Consider the following 20631-nt stretch of genomic DNA (forward strand, 5'->3'; position numbering starts at 1 on the left):
GTTCCCGCAGTTCTGAGTGTTTTTTAGAATTCCCCCCCTCCCAACCCCCCCCCAAAAAACTTTTCTAAAGTACCTGGTGGTCCAGCGGGGGTCCCGGGAGCGATCTCCCACTCTCGGGCTGTCAGCTGCCAGTAAACAAAATGGCGCCGATGGCCCTTTGCCCTTACCATGTGACAGGGGCTATCGGTGCCATTGGCCGGCCCCTGTCACATGGTAGGAGCAATGGACGGCCGGCATCATCTTCCTAGACCCAAATCATCTTTTAACCATTGAAATATATTAAGGGCAACTTTCAAAATCATTTATGTGGGTAAATAGTGATTTATGCAAAGGAAGCCTGACTTTCAAACCAATCTATAGTACAGTATTTGCAGTGTATGTGGATGCACAGAAATTAATGCTCATATTTTATAAACTATGTGGCGGGAGCCGCACAGTTTATAAAGTTTATAAAATGCTTCAGCATGTGCATATATTTCCAATGCAAGAAAAGTCATACTTTCTCTACCCAATTTATAAACATATGTGCATATATTTTACTAGTGAAATAATGTTAACATTGCGCGAATAAACACCAAGAAATAAATGCAGAGGTGGGTATTTAATAAAGAGGGCATGTATATTATTTAAAAAATACTTTTTTTGCATATATACTTGGACTCACCACTTTGCCACTTTGCAGAGCGTGGGCGGGACGGTCCGGGGACAGAGTGGGGCTGGAGCCTCCAGGCACAGCGGCCATTTGCTGCTGTGCCTGGGATCGCAGGCCGGCTGTTGGCCGGTGCGCGCAACCTACATCTGCCCGGAGGCAGGCACAACTTATAAGATAAAGGTAGGGGGGGTGGGTTAGGTAGGGGAAGGGAGGGGAAGGTGGGGGGGCGGAGGAAGCGGAGGAAGCGGAGGACGGCTGTGCGGCTCGGCGCGTGCAAGTTGCCAACAAGCTCAGGATGACAAGTTCCCGACAATCTGAGGTCCAGGGCTTCCTGTGGAGGGAAGCATGGCTTCAAGCCCCTTTTGCAATAACCAAATGTACAGAGCCCTTTTTCAGTCCCCATAAACAGCACTGATAATCTCCACAGCCTTAGCAGCAAACAATACACTGAGAGGCAATGTGGTTTCCAACTTCTTTACTGATAGCTGATTAAATTGACTGAAGAACGGTTAATAAATTTGTGACCTCACTCTTGTAGTAAAGTCACTGAATTTATGGAAACCAATTCCTTAGCACTTGATCTCCTTCTCCTTTCAATTACTCAGATCAAAGAAAGCACAATCCTTCTTCCAACTCCCAAATTTATCTGAATCTTCTGCCCATTACAGAATGGTTAGAATTGAATCCCAAATTACTAATCAGAACTCAGCAAATTCCAATTCTATTACCTTTTTCATGCAGTCTTCTTAAACATCTCAGATCTCCTTCTGAAAGCACCAGTGGGCACTCTCCTCTCATGTGCAGCACACTTGAGTCAGCAGAAAAAAACATTTCTTGCACAATACCTTCCGCTCCTTCCCTCTGGTAATGCACAGGAATTCCATTTTTCTCTTTGCTGAAACCCCCACTCCTCAGGCTCTTCCTAGATGAAAGACACCTCTTCCTCACAGTGGATCGGAGACTGAGTATCTGGTACCAAGGGTACTCAGTTCCAAATGAAGAAATAGGAAGGGTGGAAAAACATCCTTATCTCTCAAAATCAGGGGATAGTTGCTGAAGAAAAACACAACTTAAAGTGAAACTCCTCTGCATCGGGTCACTGGAGGTGAGATAGAGAGCAGCAGAATCTTCCCTACCCCTTGATCTAACTTTACACAGGGACTCCCCAAATTCTCTGTGAAGGAGTATCAAGGCTCTCACCGGGAAGGTTTCCTAAAAATGGATCGAATCAAGAGAACCTAACAAAATTGCACAAAGCATATCCACTAAAGTCTAACTGAAAGCCAACTAAGAATCCACTGAACTAACGCCTAGGTTCATCATTTTGCTATAAATTTCGCAAGTAGCACCGGTGATAAAATTGGGTGTGGTTAGGGTAATTTTCCAGGTACCGCAGAGCTATTTTACCACAATGTGCATTAAGGGGTAGATTTTAAAAGAAGCGCGATCAGCCTACTTTTGCTTGCGCATCAGACTCAAGCAAAAGTACGCTGGATTTTAGTAGATACGCGCGGAGCCGCGCGTATCCACTAAAATCCCGGATCGGCGCGCGCAAGGCTATCGATTTTGTATAGCCTGCGCGCGCCGAGCCGCGCTGCCTCCCCCCGTTCCCTCCAAGGCCGCTCCGAAATCGGAGCGGCCTCGGAGGGAACTTTCCTTTGCCCTCCCCTCACCTTACCCTCCCTTCCCCTACCTAACCCACCCACCCGGCCCTGTCTCCACCCCCCCCCTTACCTTTGTCGGGGGATTTACGCCTCCCGGAGGGAGACGTAAATCCCCGCGCGCCAGCGGGCCTGCTGCGCGCCGGGCCGCGACCTGGGGGCGGGTACGGAGGGCGCGGCCACGCCCCCGGGCCGTAGCCACGCCCCCGTACCCGCCCCCAAAACGCTGCCGACACGCCCCCGGAACGCCGCGACGACCGGGCCCGCCCCCCGACACGCCCCCCTCCGAGAACCCCGGGACTTACGCGAGTCCCGGGGCTCTGCGCGCGCCGGGAGGCCTATGTAAAATAGGCTTCCCGGCGCGCAGGGCCCTGCTCGCGTAAATCCGCCCGGTTTTGGGCGGATTTACGCGAGCAGGGCTCTGAAAATCCGCCCCTAAATTTATTGCACCTGTGATATTTTCATATTGCAACCTGGAGAGAGAGAGAGAGCACCTCTGTAGAGCCTCATAAAATAGTTAACTATTTATACCACTGTAAGAGAGGGCACTAGTAACTCCGGGAGAGGTTTCTGGGGTGGGGGGGGGGGCTTTACTTTACTACAAGAGTGAGGTCACAAATGTATTAATCTTTCTTCATTATTGCTCATGAACTTTATTTTAAATCAAAGTTCTGGGGACTATTTTACATGCACAGTCCATGTTTCTGGTCAAGAATGTCTCCTAAATTTAGGGATGCAATTAATGTAGTGCATCAAGCTACATAGAGAGAACATTGTAAAAATCTATTCTTCTTTCACCTTTCAACACTCCAAATCACATTAAATCTTCACTGATGGTAACTGTGCTGTTCGTTAGAGATGAGCTTCGTTTCTCTGACTCGGGTCGGGTTTCAGTTCGGGCACTTCGTGGGAAAACTCGTTTTTCCACGGGTCGTTTTTCTGCAAAAAAGAAGCTGGAATCTGAACCCAAAACCATAAAAACTAATAAAAAAAAAAACCCGGAGCGGAAAAACCCCCCACCTCAACCCTTCACTTTTACTTTCTTACAACCCCCCACCATCCTGATCCCTCCCCAAGACTTAATTAAAGCCCTGGTGGTCCAGAGGGTCCCACGAGTGATCTCTCCCTCCGTGCCGTTGGGATGTCGGGCCTTCTATGAATCAAAATGGCGCCAATGGCCCTTTGCCCTTACGATGTCACAGGGGCTACCAGTGTTACATAAACTTGCCAAAAGTCCCTGGTGGTCCAGCAGGGGTCCGGAGCGATCTCCTGTACTCTGGCTGTCGGCTGCCAGTATTCAAAATGGTGCTGATAGCCTTTGCCCTTACTATGTCACAGGGGCTACCGGTGCCATTGGTCAGCCCCTGTCACATGGTAGGAGCACAAGATGGTGCCAGCCGTCCATTGCTCCTACCATGTGACAGGGGCTGACCAATGGCACTGGTAGTCCCTGTGACATCATAAGGGCAAAGGGCCATCGGTGCCTGATAGCCAGAAGGCATGGAGATCGCTCGAGGGATCCCGCTTGACCACCAGGGCTTTTAGTAAGTCTTGGGGAAAGATCGGGATGGTGGGGGGGGGGGGTTATAAGAAAGTAAAATTGAAGGGTTGGGGTGGTTTTTTTTTTTTTTTTTAAATAAATGTGCCCCTCCCCCCCACTAACCCGAAAAACGAATTTTCCCCGAAGCTCGTGAAAAATCTGTTTCGTGGTTCAGGTCCCCCAAACCACTACGAATTAGGCAATTTCGTTGAAATTGCCTAATTCGTGATAAACTAATGCACATCTCTACTGTTCGTACCTATGACTGTGCATGTTAAACTCCCCCCAAAACCCAAATCATCCCACAAACCTCACCCTGAGTTCATAATACCCCCTTTTTCAGTGGTATAAAAAGTTCACAAATCAGTGGACCTCCACAAAGGCTCACTGAGGCTCTCTCTCTCTCTGTTTCTCTCTCGCTCTCTCTCAACAGGATTTGTGATAAATATTGAAAATCCCATTTTGACCACAATGCACAGCTATAGCAGGCATAATGCCAGGAAAAAAGGTGTAGTTAATCTCAGCATTAAATCCCGTGATAGCATGAGTTATGGTATCTCACGTAACATTAATCAGCCCTCATGTCCATTTACTCTGCCCAAACTCCTCCCACTTGAATACATTTTTCAAATTTGCATATGCATTTCACGATGCAATATTTATTGCATGCATTATGGTGATATCACAGGCATTATGGCCCTGATGCCCACAATAATGCCCTAACATGATTTGATGAATGACCCTGTACGTTAGCAAAAATAATTAACAGGAGTCAGGGACATCCTGCCTTCTGAATGACTAACCAAAAATCCACAAACTAAGATGGTGGCAAGGGTTTATTTGCTGCCACCACCATCTGCAGCTCCCACATGGGGGAGTGACACCCAAATCTTTCTCCACTTAAACCGAACCTCCCCAACTAGATAGTATATTCCTTCTGGTAAGGAAACCAGAGTTTCCTTACACAGAACACATCTGTATAATGGTGGTCTGAAAATCACCCTCCCTCAATGCAGCTAAAAGTTTGTATGCTGTGGAACAATGGGGGGCAGATTTTTAAAAAGTACGCGCACGCGTACTTTTGTTAGCACACCCGGCGCAAACAAGAGTACACCGGATTTTAATAGATACGCGCGTAGCCGCGCACATCTTTTAAAATTCGGGGTCAGCGCGCGCAAGGCTGCGCAAAATAGGCAGCCTGTGTGCGCCGAGCCGCGCAGCCTACCTCCGTTCCCTCCGAGGCCACTGCGAAATCGAAGCGGCCTCGGAGGGAACTTTCTTTCCAGCGCCCCCCACCTTCCCTTTCCTTCCCCTAAGTAACCCGCCCCCCGGCCCTAATTAATTCCCCCTCCTACCTTTATTTCAAAAGTTACGCCTGCCTGAGGCAGGTGTAACTTGCGCGCGCCGGGCCGGCTGCCGGCATGCCATGTTCCAGTCCGGGGGCTGGTCTGGAGGCCGCAGCCACGCCCCCGGAATGCCCCCGATGATGCGCTGGCCGTGACACGCCCCAACACGCCCCCAACACGCCCCGACATGCCCCCCCCAGGAAAGCCCCGGGACTTATGCGCGTCCTGGGGCTTTGCGCTCGCCGGCAGCCTATGCAACATAGGCTCGGCGCGCACAGGGGGAGCTTGGGGCAGGTTTTCGGGGGAAACGCGCGTATCTTATACGCGTACCCCTTTGAAAATCTGCCCCTGGGTGTATATTTACTTGCATTTAGGGGAAGAGTTCCCAGTAGCTTTTTTTGGGGGATCAAAAAATAGCATGTGAACATTGCATTTTGAATTCTACCCATGCAAAAAGCTGGTGTGAGTTTCCTAGTAAAGTCTGCACGTATTTTCACGTTTAATATCAGTGCAAAGTTTGTCGGTAAAAATCACCCCTGGACTTTGTGCCCATATCAAGACTTACATTTACATTTACATTTATTAGGATTTATGAATTGTTTAATACTTATGAATCGCATGCCTCCCAACATGGCATGCATTGCCTGGAACTCTCCAGTTAAAAGTGATTTATTCTCCACCAGCAGACTATTTTCTGTACAGGTTTGTTAAGAAATACAGCACCATAATGCAATCCCTCCCGGCGTTTAATCCAGAAATTACTCAGCAAACCATGCTCCTCCATGCAGATGTGCCATTAGCTTGCACTCTGCAAACTGTGCCTAAGCCAAAAGGGGGTTCAGTCGGAACAATGCAAGAGTTGTGACCAGCTGAAATGTGCAAACTAATCAAAAAAGAAATCAGGGAAAGAATGTGCATAAGCCTGTTGGGGAAGTATGGTTTCATTTGCAATTGGAAAGTTTGGTTTTATGAGTGATTTTTGCTTTTTACTCTGTTATACATTAAAGAGGATCATCAGCAGGGGACTCATAGCAGCACATAATGGAGTGCATATGCTGTTCTACAGGCACAAAGCATCATTTCAGTCCCACGATGCCATCTTATTCTTGCCATCTTGCAAGATTTGGAAGGTCCCCAAATCCCCATGTTAATGTATCACTGCTCTTGTTCATCAATCCACTCTTCAATGGGAATCTTTTTTAACGATCCATGATGGTTTAAAGCAGCAAAGCCTTCCACACAAATTTCAGTTGTGCTGTGAGTAGGAGACTGAGAGGAGACGAGAAATGCATATGTTTTTTCTGTGTGTTTCCAAAGCAAAGTGGTACAATTGAAAATGGAGCTCATTGACTGAAACCTGGAAGTTCAGAGTCCCCCTTGCTTGCTCACCTTCTCTCTAATTATCATTCTAATCTGTCTCTCTCCATCCTCCTTTACCTGGCCCACTCTGTGTCCCGTATCACTCTTTCTGTCTTCACTGTAGAAATGCTATGTTAATGCCTCTGTCACACAGACTAAGGGGCCATTGGACTGAAGTGTGTTAATGCACATTTAATATTTACATTATTAAATGCACTTTAGTGCATTAGTCCACATTAATGTTAACATAGCCTTAATGCAGCGTAATGCACACAAAATGTTGAGACGTTACATGCAAATACATGCAAAAGAAAGGTCATTAATATTGAAATAAGTTACTGCAAATCCTCTTCAGCCAAACAGAAGGTGCAGTTAAGGTTTTGTGAGAGCATCAGCAGACTAACATATCTGCTGATGCTCCTGCTCTGCCACCTAATTTGTCCTTCTGCAACTCAATTCCACCCCCCTCCCAAGTGAATAATGGTCCAACTGCAACCTGATCCCCCACATCCTCCCTTCAAGTGAATAAAAGACCTCTGCAAACTGAAAGCCCCCTCCTCACTCCTTCCCCCTGGTTACCTTCCCTCAAGAGCTTCCAAAGGGGCTCCAGCCCCTTCATGCCCTCCTACCCATTCTGAGGCTCCTTAAAAATAGGTGGGATCCGGAGAGATCTCTACCCCCTCCTGCCCTACTCACTGTGAAGCACAAAATTTCACCAGCTGACCTGAGGGTCTCCTTTGCTCTACATGCACAAGGGGCAAAAGAGAGCATCAGGCCAATCAGTGTCACATGTTGGCAGCCATAGTAAAATATTCTGTTAACACCCAATGTACTAACAGGCTTTACGCTTTTAGTACATCAGGCATTAAATTAAACACTAATGTGCCTGGCATATTAATCCATCAGCCAGTTTTAATGTGGTTTAGTAAATTGGCCCTTAGATTATATCAAATACATTTTAAGCAAGCTAATTCTATTTGCCAGATGTACTGAAATCTTATGCAAATCATCCCAGACATTGTATTCTAAATAATAGGGATCTAACCCAGAAGTCATCAATGTGCCTTTGGAAATCTACCTAAAGTTCCTGTGTCTAGACAATATCTAATCTTGCTATTGTATCCTATTATTTATTTTAGGTCTCAGGACATATATTCATCTACAAGAATTTAAAGAGTGAAAGGGTGATGGATGCACAGAATAGACTCCCAATGGAAGTGGTAAAAGCAAAAAATAAAAAAATAAATAAAAATAGAGCACCAGAATTCAAGAAAGAATGGAAGAGACACGGAGAATTTCTTGGGAGCTGAGGTTAAATCTGTAGAGCAAACAGGCTACTAAAAGAGCAAGGGAAATGAGTGGTGGACTTAGACGGGCCATGATGTCATTATGGGTGCAATTTTCATATCTGCCTGCAAGGAGGCAAAGTCCATGGGTACCTTCATCAGTGGGCTGTGCCGCAGCACAAGCATTCTTTCCCTTTGAGAACTGTCCCGGGAAAAAGTGCCAGCTGAGATTTGCGCCTGCTTTTTCTGCTTTTCTCATGTGTGGATTTGAAAATGTGATCTATGTGCACTTTTCCCCTCCCCCAGCCGGAACATGCCCGACTACTTTTTACCCAACTAAAAGTGTGCGCATTGTTGATCCCCGCTCAGACTTTCAGCCTGGGAAGGACTGGGAGAGTTTTCAGGCAACCTGTTTGCCTGGGGAAGTTTGAAGATTGCCCTGCCTACGCTGTCATAGTCTCTGACTTGTTTCTATGTGGTTCATCCATGGTGAGTGGCTGCTCTTTCCTCTTTGCTTCTTCCTTACCTGGGCATTTTTTCTCTTTACAGCGGTACCAAAGAGCACGCGAGGCAATAACAATCCCCAACCCTTCTAGCAACATAGAGCATGAGGGCAGATAAGGACCATAAAGTCCATCTAGTCTGATCAGTTTGCTCCCTGTTGCAATGTCGTAGACCCGATTGATTTCTGGCTTTCCCTTCACTTCTTTGTAATTAAGGATCCTCTGCATTCATCCTATGCCTTCCTCAATTCTGTTTTTGCCCCATCATCTCCACTCAAAGACCATCCACCACCCTTTCCATGAGAAAAATATTTTCCATGTTACCCCTGAGTCTACCCATTTTGAGTCTCATATGACCTCTGAAAAAGGTTTGCTGCTTGGGTATTATTTATACCTGAGGTATTTGACTGTCTCCATCATATCCCCTTCTCTATGCTCTCCTCTAGGGAATATGTATGTAGGTCTTTAAGTAGAACGACTACTAATCACTTCTATAGCACTACTAGACATGTGCAGAGCTGCACAAAACACATAAGAGACAGTCCCTGCTCTGCAGAGCTTATAAACCTAATCAAGGCAAACATATAGGGCAGACGAGATTTGGGAATTTCATTTGTTAAGCAAATTATGAAAATCACTAAGGCTATTAATGGGATAATCAGGGATTATGATTTAAAAACCGTGGATTGTTAGACTGGATTTGGGTAAGGCAAGAGAAAGAGCATGATACACCAGCTCAGGAGGTCTAATCCAAGTATACAGTGCAGCAAGGTGGAAAGCATGAAGTCAGGAGTTGGAGATAGAGAAGAGGGCATAGGTAAGATTGACTTGTCCCTGTGAAAAGTTATTATAATAGCAATTAGCACAGTTACTAGAGATGTGCAGAGTCTAAAAATTGGTTTTGGTTTGTTAATTTGTATCATACATCACAATCATTCATCAGAATCATTTGGAACAAAAATGAAATGTTTGTTTTTTTGTTTCAGGTCTGATGCTGGTTCCCATCCCCAAGTCCCAAGTCTAGACCTAGGTCTAGGCCGATGCCGACAGGGGCAGTTCTACAATGAGGCAGGATGGTGCGGCCACTCAGGCAGCATAATTTTCGAGCTGCAAAAAGTATTCCCAAAATGGCCCTCAGGCAGCAGTCTCACTATTTTACATTCCAGAAAAAGAGCCCATGGTGTAAATAGATGACATGTTCATGAGATTCTCACCCCTGCGGGCAAGAAGAGGAACTTTGAGGTGGTACACAGAGATGACGTGTCCGCAGGGCCGAACAACTGAAGAGGCCCAGCAGCCATTGTCGGAGTCCAAGCCAATGCTGGCTGAAAAACAAGAGGTCCTGCTGATGGAGAAGATGAGAAGGAGGCCTAGTGAGCCACCAGCAGAGCCCAACCCACTGGCAGCTGAAGAGGAGATGAGGCCATGGGCCATGGTGGCAAAGATATGAGAGAGAACTTGCGGGCTGCTCGTAGAGCCCAACCCACCAGTGGCAGAAGACAAGAGGGAAGCCCCATTGGCTGTGGCAGTGAAGGCAAGAGGGAGGACCCATGGACTACTGGTAGGACCCAACCCACCAGCAGCCAAATAAGAGATGAGGCCCTAGGCCACCCGTGGAACCCAATCTGCCAGTGGTGAAGACAAGAGAGAGACCTCGTGGGCCGCTGGTGGCCGAAGAAAAGAGAGGCCCCTCAGCTGCAGGCAGCAGAAAAAAAAATGAGAAGGCCAGGCTGCCTGCTCAGTTTATCTCACCCATCACAGCCAAAAAAGAAAGGTAGAAAGAGCACTATTAGGGAGAGTGTGTTTGTAAGACATCATATGTGTATGTATGAGAGAAAATATGTGCATGTGTGTGTGAGAGACAGTATATGTAGGTGAGAAAGTATATATATGTATGAGAAAGCATATGTTTTGTGTTTGTGTGTGGGTGTGTGGGTGTGAAAGAGCGTGTATGAGAGCATCTGTGTGTGAAACAGTACTGTGAGCATCTCTGTATGTGAGACCATGTGAGAGCATCTGTGTGTATGAGAGAGAGAATGAACATGTGTGTTCCCCTTCCCTGCCCCCCACACTAATCCATTGCAATCTCAGAGTGACTAGAAATCAAAAGTTCCCAGGTATGGAAAGCAGAGATTTTTTTTATCCTTATTAGTTTTAAATATTGAGTGTTATTTGACGTGTTTGTTATTTTGACATATTTTATTGATATTTGGGAAATGTTGTATAATTTATATATAAATGTTTAATTATTGGCTGTTATTCTATTTATCAGCTGTTTTGAAATATTTATTCTTTTTATTAGTATGGTTTTAGTATTATGATTGATGCTTTATATTTCTTGATTTTATTGTTTTGAGGAATGGAATTTCTATTTTTTCATTGTTGCATTGTCTACAGTCTGGTTTATTGCAGTTTCCAGTTCAGATTTTGTCTGCATGTTTCTGTTTATACTTTATGGTGTTTTTTTGGCAGCTCGCAAGATCCTCCCGCAAGCCGCCACACTCATCCCAGATGCCACCAGTAGCTGGACTCTACTTTCACAACAGGACACTGACGGACTTCCTCCATGCAGCAGGATGCCATCACAGCTGCCGCCTTCTGACACCCTCCATAGGTGCGTGTGTGCCCAATGTTACCACATTTAAAGGGCCCATGGTGGGAAAAAGCCACGGTGCCCATTAATGTCATTACAAGCCTTTGCCCTATATAAAGCTTAACTGTCATCCCTATCTTGCCTCGGCAACAAGTCTTCCTGTGTGTTGCCAGTGTCCTTCATCTCTCTTTTTATTTTGAATGATCTCACATACAGTACTCATGTTCTTTTAATCTTGTGTTGAAAATACAAACCTGGAATGCTCATTTCCAGGTTTCTTCTTGTGTCCTTGATCTCTTTTGCCCCATCTTGCGATAAGAACAATGGGTCCTACACTATGACAAACATGCATCAGTATCACAAAAGTAATATCATTTCACTGGGAATTCTGCCATTGTCAACACTGCACCAACAGTAAGTAAAGGACAAGGTCTGAAAAAGGATGCAGGTAGAGATTGCAATAAGTACATCTATCCTTACTAGTATTATTATTATTATTATTATCAGCCAAGTGACCACCAAGTTAACATGTGTTGCCAGAAAGCACCATGCGCACAGATTTCACTTGGAATACTGTGCACGATTCTGGAGACTGCACCTTCAAAAGGATATAAAAAGGATGGAGCCAGTCCATGGTCAGAGATCTTTGTTCTAAAGCATATGGGGATAGGCTTTAAGATCTAAACATGTACACCCTAGAGCAGGGGTGGGCAATTCCAGTCCTCGAGGGCTGCAAACCAGTCGGGTTTTCAGGATATCCTTAATGAATATGCATGAGAGAGACCTGCATACACACTGCCTCAGTTGTATGCAAATCTATTTCATGCATATTCATTAGGGGTATCCTGAAAACCCGACTAGTTTGCAGCCCTCGAGGACAGGACTTGCCCACCCCTGCTCTAGAGGAAAGGTGAGATAGGGGAGATATGATAGAGACATTCAAATATCTCAAAGGTTTCCATGCACAGGGGGTGAGCCTTTTTCAATAGAAAGAAGGCTATAGAACGAGGGGGTCATGAGATGAGATTCAAAGGGGGTCTCAGGAGTATTCTTCGGAAATATTTCTTTACAGAAAAGGTGGTGGTTTCTTGGAACAGCCTCCCAGTGGAGGTGGTGGAGACAAAAACAGTATCTGCATTCAAGAAATCATGGGATAAATATAGGGGATCTCTAAGGAAGTGTTGAGGATTACGGTATAATGCTAAATTAATTGGACAGATGGGCAGACTAAATGTGCTATATGGTCTTTTTGCTGCTGTCATGTTTCTATGTTTCTATATCTATGATTAAGATAGCATGTGAACTTGAAAATGTAAGACAATAACACAGCCAATGTCAGATAGCCTGACTATATACCGGTATGTCATCTGCTTTCCATAACCTGGCTGCTTTTCATATATGTTAAAAAAAAAAAAAAGAAGAAAAGAAAATTATACAGCTTAAATGCATGATTTTCTGTTTCATGACAGCTGATACATAGCAAAAGTGAAAAAGAGAGAGGCAATATGAAAAACGCCTTCTGACATGAATTAAATCAAATAAATCAAATAATCTATTCTGACAAATATAAGAACATTGTAAAGCTAAGGTTAAGGAGCATAGGAAAGAATTTTCAGAGAATAGCAGACTTGTCAGGAATGGATTTAAACACATCATAATTTGTATATCTGAAGTCTAAACAGTTTTTCAAACTGTTAATATATTATGTAATTACAAGCAGCAGCGACGGTACACCTAACACTCAAAAGTGACCAGAAGTGGAGAGGGAAAACGTTGTCTGGATAAAAGCACTTTAAAATAGGGATCCTTAAGCGCAACAAAAATGTATCTGAGATTAACAAAGCACCAACCTGTAAAGCTGCACCTATGAACCAGATAACACTTTTTTTTTCCAAATTCCCATAGAGACCTGAGAAATGTGGGGGAGTTTGTGTATTTGAAGTACCATTAATGGTTTCCATATTAATTACTGCACTTTGAATCTCAGAGGTCACCAAAGGTACCAGCAAAGTTTGCTTTCTGGCTTCCAGCACATATATGGCTTTTTACTCAGATGATCTAAACAACTACAAAAAGCTGACTAGTAGGGAAGCACTAAAGGGAAAGATCAGATTTGCTTATTGTGTAATATATGAGTATATGACATTTTAGGTGACCTCTTGATATACGTTTCTCTTCATTGTACAGTTTGAATAAAGTAATCATATGGATTTTGTGCTAAATGATTTTTAAATACATTTCAGTTTCAAATATACTGAGTTTCCATTTTTGTATTTGGAGCCTAAAAAGTGGGTGGCTAATGGGGTGGAGTTAGGGTGGGGAAACAAAGTTAGGAGCTTAGCACAGATTTTAAGAACTTGGCACCTAATTTAGGAGCCTAAATATAAGCAAATATATAGCAAGCATTAGGATCCTTAAATTTATGTGAATTTTCAGCTGAAAACTTAGGGACCTAAGTTCAACTGAAAATAGGTGCTTAACTTAGCAATCTAATTTAGAGGCCAAATTTAGGAGATCTGATATTTTTGAATATTTGCCCTCTAGTGTTCATTTTCTGTTTAGGGATTTGTAGCAGCTCAGTCTGTTCAGTCTTCACTATAGAAAGGGTATTGGTGTTCTAGGGCCTCGTAGGGAGGTATCCCATGTTTAACCACTGAAAGCACCCAATATGAATCACAATAGTCAAAATGTATGCTGACCAGTATACTGACAGGCCAAAATACTGTCATAGCTAAAGAAAATAAACTTTGCCCAGATAGGAACTTTAAATCAGAACTGAAGGATAATTATCAAGATCTGCCTGTTTGTAAACTCCTGTGTAAATAAAACCAAGGCAGAGGAACAATGCAGCAACTTAAGCTCATAAGCAGAAGTAATGAACTGGCCAAGAGAAGTCCAGATAGCAGAGGGACCCCCACCCTTGGATGACGGGAGAGTATTCTGAAATGGAGAAAACGCTGATGCTGGCATACAGCCTCAGTCCAGACATTGCAGGACCTCCCCCAAAGAAAATGGGAGGGGGAAAGACCTGCAATGTGGCAAAGACCCTCTATCCACTACATGATTATGCATGAATTTATGCATATTTATCAGCTGGAAAGTATAAGATGGGGGCAAATAAGGAGAAAGAAAATAGACCTGAAGCAGTCCCAGCAACCCCTGCTATTGAGGAGGGAGAAGACTAGGTATGGCCAGGAGAACAGAGAGAGGAGATGCCCTGCCTAGGGTCATAAGAACATAAGAACATAAGAAAATGCCATACTGGGTCAGACCAAGGGTCCATCAAGCCCAGCATCCTGTTTCCAACAGTGGCCAATCCAGGCCATAAGAACCTGGCAAGTACCCAAAAACTAAGTCTGTTCCATGTTACCATTGCTAATGTCAGTGGCTATACTCTAACGGGCGGATTTTCAAAGCCCTGCTCACGTAAATCCGCCCGGATTTACGCGAGCAGGGCCTTGCGTGCCGGCGCGCCTATTTTCCATAGGACACCGGCGTGCGCAGAACCCTGGGACGCGCGTAGGTCCCGGGGTTTTCGGAAGGGGGCGTGCTGGGGGCGTGGCTGAACGACGCGGCGTTTTGGGGGCGGGACGCGGCGTTTTGGGGGCGGGACGCGGCATTTTGGGGGTGGGCCCGGGGGCGTGGTTTCGGGCTGGGGCGTTCCGGGGGCGTGGCCGCGCCCTCCGGAACCGCCCCCGGGTCCGGTCTCGGCACGCCAGCAGCCCGCTAGCACGCGTGGATTTACGTCTCCCTCCGGGAGGCGTAAATCCATGGATAAAGGTGGGGGGAGGTTTAGATAGGGCCGGGGGGTGGGTTAGGTAGAGGAAGGGAGGGGAAGGTGAGGGGAGGGCGAAAGAGAGTTCCCTCCGAGGCCGCTCCGATTTCGGAGCGGCCTCGGAGGGAACGGAGGCAGGCTGCGCGGCTCGGTGCGCGCCGGCTGCCCAAAATCAGCAGCCTTGCGTGCACTGATCCAGGATTTTAGAAGATACGCGTGGCTACGTGCGTATCTTATAAAATCCAGCGTACTTTTGTTTGCGCCTGCTGCGCAAACAAAAGTACGCGATCACGCAGTTTTTCAAAATCTACCCCTAAGTGAACTTAATAGCAGGTAATGGACTTCTCCAAGAACTTATCCAATCCTTTTTTAAACACAGCTATACTAACTGCACTGACCACATCCTCTGGTAACAAATTCCAGAGTTTAAATGTGCGTTGAGTAAAAAAGAACTTTCTCCGATTAGTTTTAGCATGGGGCACATTTAAAACTAATCGGAGAAAGTTCTTTTTTACTCAACGCACAATTAAACTCTGGAATTTGTTACCAGAGGATGTGGTCAGTGCAGTTAGTATAGCTGTGTTTAGAAAAGGATCGGATAAGTTCTTGGAGGAGAAGTCCATTAGGAGCCTAAATATAAGCAAATATATAGCAAGCATTAGGATCCTTAAATTTATGTGAATTTTCAGCTGAAAACTTAGGGACCTAAGTTCAACTGAAAATAGGTGCTTAATTTAGCAATCTAATTTAGAGGCCAAATTTAGGAGATCTGATATTTTTGAATATTTGCCCTCTAGTGTTCAGTTTCTGTTTAGGGATTTATAGCAGCTCAGTCTGTTCTGTCTTCACTATAGAAAGGGTATTGGTGTTCTAAGGCCTCGTAGGGAGGTATCCCATGTTTAACCACTGAAAGCACCCAATATGAATCACAATAGTCAAAAAGTATGCTGACCAGTATACTGGCAGGCCAAAATACTGTCATAGCTAAAGAAAATAAACTTTGCCCAGATAGGAACTTTGCCCAGATGGTAGCATGGAGTCTAAGCCCAGCAGCTCTGCCAGTACCAGACCTGGAAGCAAGCCTCTTTCCCAGATGATTCTTTAGACCTCCAGCCAGAGCCTGCTTCAGAGGTAAACAGAGGGAAATCACCTGAAGTTAGGACCAAGGGTAAGTAAGTTAGCCATAAATATTAATATATTAGGCAGGCAGGCTAAGGTTTATAGCATGTTTTAAACCACTCATTGTACAGAACTTTCTTTAAGGTAAACTGGTACTTAGTGGCCAGGATGTTAGAGACAGGAATTGTTGTTATTTTCTAAATGCTAAATCCTGCCAAAGCTGATGAGTAAAAGTCTAATTCTGAGGAGAACGCATTGTCTTTTCCTGATCATAGGATCATGAAGTGAAGTGGGAGGGGAATTGGAAGTGTCCTGTAGCAGACAGGTCCCTGCATCCCTAAACTTACTTATAGTCTGGAAGTTCTACAGAGATAAGATAGGCCATGCCCATCCGCAAAGATGACATCAGATGCGCAGTTAGATTTAATAGAATTAGAAGAAGTGTTAGTGAAGATTACACAGGTTTTCACTGAAAAAGAAGATGTGCAATTCCACATCTCTAGGGTATGTAAGAATTTAAAAGACATATACCTACAATTAGGAAATGTTACTAATTTTTACCTGACAACTTTGAAATTATTGGTTAATGAATCTAAATTAACCCTTAAGACATTAGCTGAGTATGCTACCATTTTGCACTTATTAAGAGAATTACTACAAAAGGATAACTCACATTTATAGGCACTAAATCAAGTGTTAGAAAAAGATATTACTATCATAAGAAAATGGAGGTAATTCAATAAACATTATACCATATCTGAATCCAATTGAATCTAACATTTTATTATCCAATTACAAGGGACCTATGTGAAACATAATCATTAGGGATGTGAATCGTTTTTGAACGATTAAAATTATCGTCAGATAATTTTAAAATCGTCCAAAATCGTTAGAGTGCACGATACAATACAAATGCCCCCGATTTATTGTCAGGGGCATTTATATTGTATTGTTAAATAGGGCGCGGGAAAACCGGCACACCAAAAAAACCCTAAAACCCACCCCGAACGTTTAAAACAAATCCCCCCCCCTCCCGAACCCCCCCCCCCAAATGTTTTAAATTACCTGGGGTCCAGTGGGGGGGTCCCGACACGATCTCCAGCTCTCTGGCCACGGCTGCGTTGAGAAATGGCGTCGGTGGCCCTTTGCCCTTATCATGTGACAGGGCAAAGGTAGCGTCGCTCGTATGACATAGTGAAAGCAAAGGTAGCGCCGGCGCCATTTTGAAGATTGGCAATACGGCCCGCATGCAGGAGGTCGCTCCTGGACCCCCGCTGGACTTTTGGCAAGTCTTGTGGGGGTCAGGAGGCCCCCCCCCAAGCTGGCCAAAAGTCCCTGGGGGTCCAGCGGGGGTCCGGGAGCGATCTGCATGCGTGACGTCGGGAGCCAGGAACCAAAATGGCGCCGGCGCTACCTTTGCCCTGTCACATGATAAGGGCAAAGGGACACCGGCGCCATTTCTCAATGCAGCCGTGGCCAGAGAGCTGGAGATCGCGTCGGGACCCTCCCACTGGACCCCAGGTAATTTAAAACATTTGGGGGGGGGGGTTCGGGAGGGTGGGGGATTTGTTTTAAAGGTTTGGGTGGGTTTTAGGGTTTTTTTGGTGTGCCGGTTTTCCCGCCCTCCCCCGATTTACGATTTTTAACGATTTTTAAAAAAATAAAAACACGACGATCAGATTTCCCTCCTCCCCCAGCCAAAATCGATCGTTAAGACGATCGATCACACGATTCACACCCCTAATAATCATTAAAAATCACCCCATGCAAACCACTCTTTTACTTCTTAAACCATTCATATCCATACTACACTTCCATGCTTTACCCCCACATCATCATACTCTCATTCACACTAAAACATACTCTCCATAACCCATAAAACTGAAGGCTTTGACATGCTCAATTTTAACAGTGATTACAATACCTTGTAACTTCCACTTATTACCTTAAATATTTCTAAACAAGTACAATGAATCAGTGTGCTTTACATCCAAACATTCCCTTATTTTAAGTCCAATTCGTTCAATATTTTAAACAGTTCTTCCAAACCCAATCCAATATTTCTCTGATGTAATCTTCAATACGATCCGACGAGAGCCTCGTTTCCCCCTGTGCTCCAGGGCTTCTTCAGGGACTTCACTTACAAAAAAAATACTGATTCACGTATCCATAGGTCCTGTATACACTGTAAAATCATCAAGAATTTTTTTTACTTACATATAAAGTATTACAGAACAACATTAAAAAAAAAGGCCTTCACACATCTCCCATCAATCAAAAAGATATTAGTCAGCTAAGAGCAGAAATAGATGATATTATTGAAAATGCTTGCTGCAGGAAGGAGATCGCAAATTAATGGCAGCACAGAATTGAGAACTAACAATGAAAATACAAGCCTTAGAAAAACAGATTGCTGAATGTCAGCCCACATACACATGTTCAGATAACTGGATACCTAGAAAAAATTCAGGAACTGGAGAAAATTATTAGAGAGCAAAACAAGGAAGTAAATTCAGGGGAAGCTGCAGATCAGGTTCAAGAATTAGAAATGGCTATTTAAACCCAGCAAGAAGAGTCAGAAGAAAAGATTAAATCTTTGAAAAAACAACTAACAGATCTACAACTGAAAATTAGCTGTGACTGATAGCCAAAATACGGATTTAAAAAAGTGGGGGAAAAAGTTCACTCAGTTGGAATTTCAGGTCTCTGAAAGAGGGAAGAATCTGAGAGCTTGAACTACAAAGGCTGTCTCTTCAAGAGACACAGCGGACTGAAATTGAATTAGTACAAGCTGAAAATAAAACATTAACCCAACAGCTTTCAGTGTGTGTCTTCGATGGCTTATTGGAAACTGTATAACTATCTAGTTTTAAAATAAAACAATAATTAATTTAGCCCTAGCTAAGGGAAAGAACAGTGTGCTACCGTCTCTCCTTTCTGCGCTAAGCTGTGGTCTTAACTTGGAAAGCACACTGAAATCACGCCTTCTCCCTCAAAATCAAACTTACACTGCCACACAGAACTAGGGATAACCACCCCTTGTGGACTAGGAGATCATCACTCACAGGCAGTCTCTGGGGAAAGGCCTGTGCAGGAATGCTCTCTCCCGCTAAGCTGATGGTAATCCTAAAGCTGGGAGCTAGGAGCATATAATTGCTGACTAGGGGGTCTGCCACAAACAGAACAGAAGTGGTTTCCCTTCTCTACTGCACAAAATGCAAATATAATGGAGATACACATTTCTAAAGCTGACATATCCATTTACATTTTTTTACATTCATTAAAATTCTTAGGCACTTAATGCAATAAAGGTCTAAGCGTTGTACAAAATAAAACATTCGTAATATCAAAATATACATAACAGAACATAAGATGTATACAAAACAAAATATATTATAGCTTGTCATAAGTCTTGGGCTAAGAAAGGTGTCTTCAAAGTTTTAATGTTCAACCTGCAGCAGTTAATAGTAAGTCTTTTTAAACAGGAAGGTTTTCAAAAAATCTTTTTATGCAGACGCTGAGTCACAATTCAATAGGAAAGGAGCTCCATTAAATGGGATCAGCAATTGAGAAGGTAAACTCCTTAGTCACAAGGAGATGAATACATTTTAAAGAGGGAATGCCAATCAGACCTCTCTAAGAGGATCTTAGCTGCCTTGAGGGATGATACAGCTTGAGTAATGCATTCAACCAAGGGCAGGAACTCAAATTAATAAGCTTGAAAACAATTAAAACAATTTTATATTCCACACGTTTTTGCAGAGGCAGCCAATGTATCTATAAGAGAGTTGGTATAACATGCTCATAATGTTTGACACCAAAAATCAAATGAGCGGCTGCATTGAGAAGCAGTTGGAGAGGCTACAGAGTGACATCAGGAAGGTAAAGACCATTGCAGTAGTCAATAAGTGAAAGGATAGATGCCTGCACAACAGTATGAAACTCAAATTTATGCTGCAAGTGTTTTAAGCCAGAAAGAACTCAAAAGTTCATAAAAACCGGTTCTGACAACCGACTTGATGAGTGTACAAATATAAAGATGGGAGTCAAGCCACACGCCTAAGCTCTTGATAGTTTGATTGATGTTGAAAGTCACACCATCTAAAGTGATAGAAGAATGTTGAAGCATGGAGTATGTCCTTTGAAAAAGGAGACATTCATTTTTTGTTATATTCAGTCCTAATTTGTTTTGATAAAACCACTGTTTAAATTGTGGAAATGCAAATTTGTACATGTTCCACTTTATCTTGCCAAGTGGAATGAAGCCGAATGAAAAATTGCAAGTCATCCAACCATAAAAACTGAAAATATACTTTTTTCCTTTATTGTCTGGACATTTTATTTTTCTAATTAGTTTGGGCCTAGTCTCTCTTTTCATTTTTAAGAACTCTTCTGTGGTCTCCTTTCCATTACCCATTTTTTTCTCTCCTTCTGTCTTCTTCATTTCATCTCCGACATCTGACTCTATCATTGATCTTTCCCTTTCATCTCTTATCTCCAATTCTTTCTTCTCTGCCTCTATTCCATCATAGTTAAGAACATAAGAAAATGCCATACTGGGTTAGACCAAGGGGTCATCAAGCCCAGCATTCTGTTTCCAACAGTGGCCAATCCAGGCCATAAGAACCTGGCAAGTACCCAAAAACTAAATCTATTCCATGTTACTGTTGCTAGTAATAGCAGTGGCTATTTTCTAAGTCAACTTAATTAATAGCAGGTAATGGACTTCTCCTCCAAGAACTTATCCAATCTTTTTATAAACACAGCTATACTAACTGCACTAACCACATCCTCTGG

The 20631-nt window shown here is 43.9% G+C and overlaps 1 protein-coding gene across 1 annotated transcript in view; it reads left to right on the forward strand.

Annotated features, from left to right (window-relative positions):
• Positions 1-9602: 9602 nt before the first annotated feature.
• The window catches only part of PROP1 (PROP paired-like homeobox 1), an 83919-nt gene continuing 72890 nt past the window's right edge, over positions 9603-20631 (forward strand). Inside the window, 2 exon segments of the mRNA XM_029596772.1 lie at positions 9603-9720; positions 10820-10961. Of these exon segments, the coding sequence (XP_029452632.1) occupies positions 9603-9720; positions 10820-10961 (260 nt within the window).

The sequence above is a fragment of the Rhinatrema bivittatum genome, chromosome 3, assembly GCF_901001135.1.
Source record: "Rhinatrema bivittatum chromosome 3, aRhiBiv1.1, whole genome shotgun sequence".
Classification (NCBI taxonomy): domain Eukaryota; kingdom Metazoa; phylum Chordata; class Amphibia; order Gymnophiona; family Rhinatrematidae; genus Rhinatrema; species Rhinatrema bivittatum.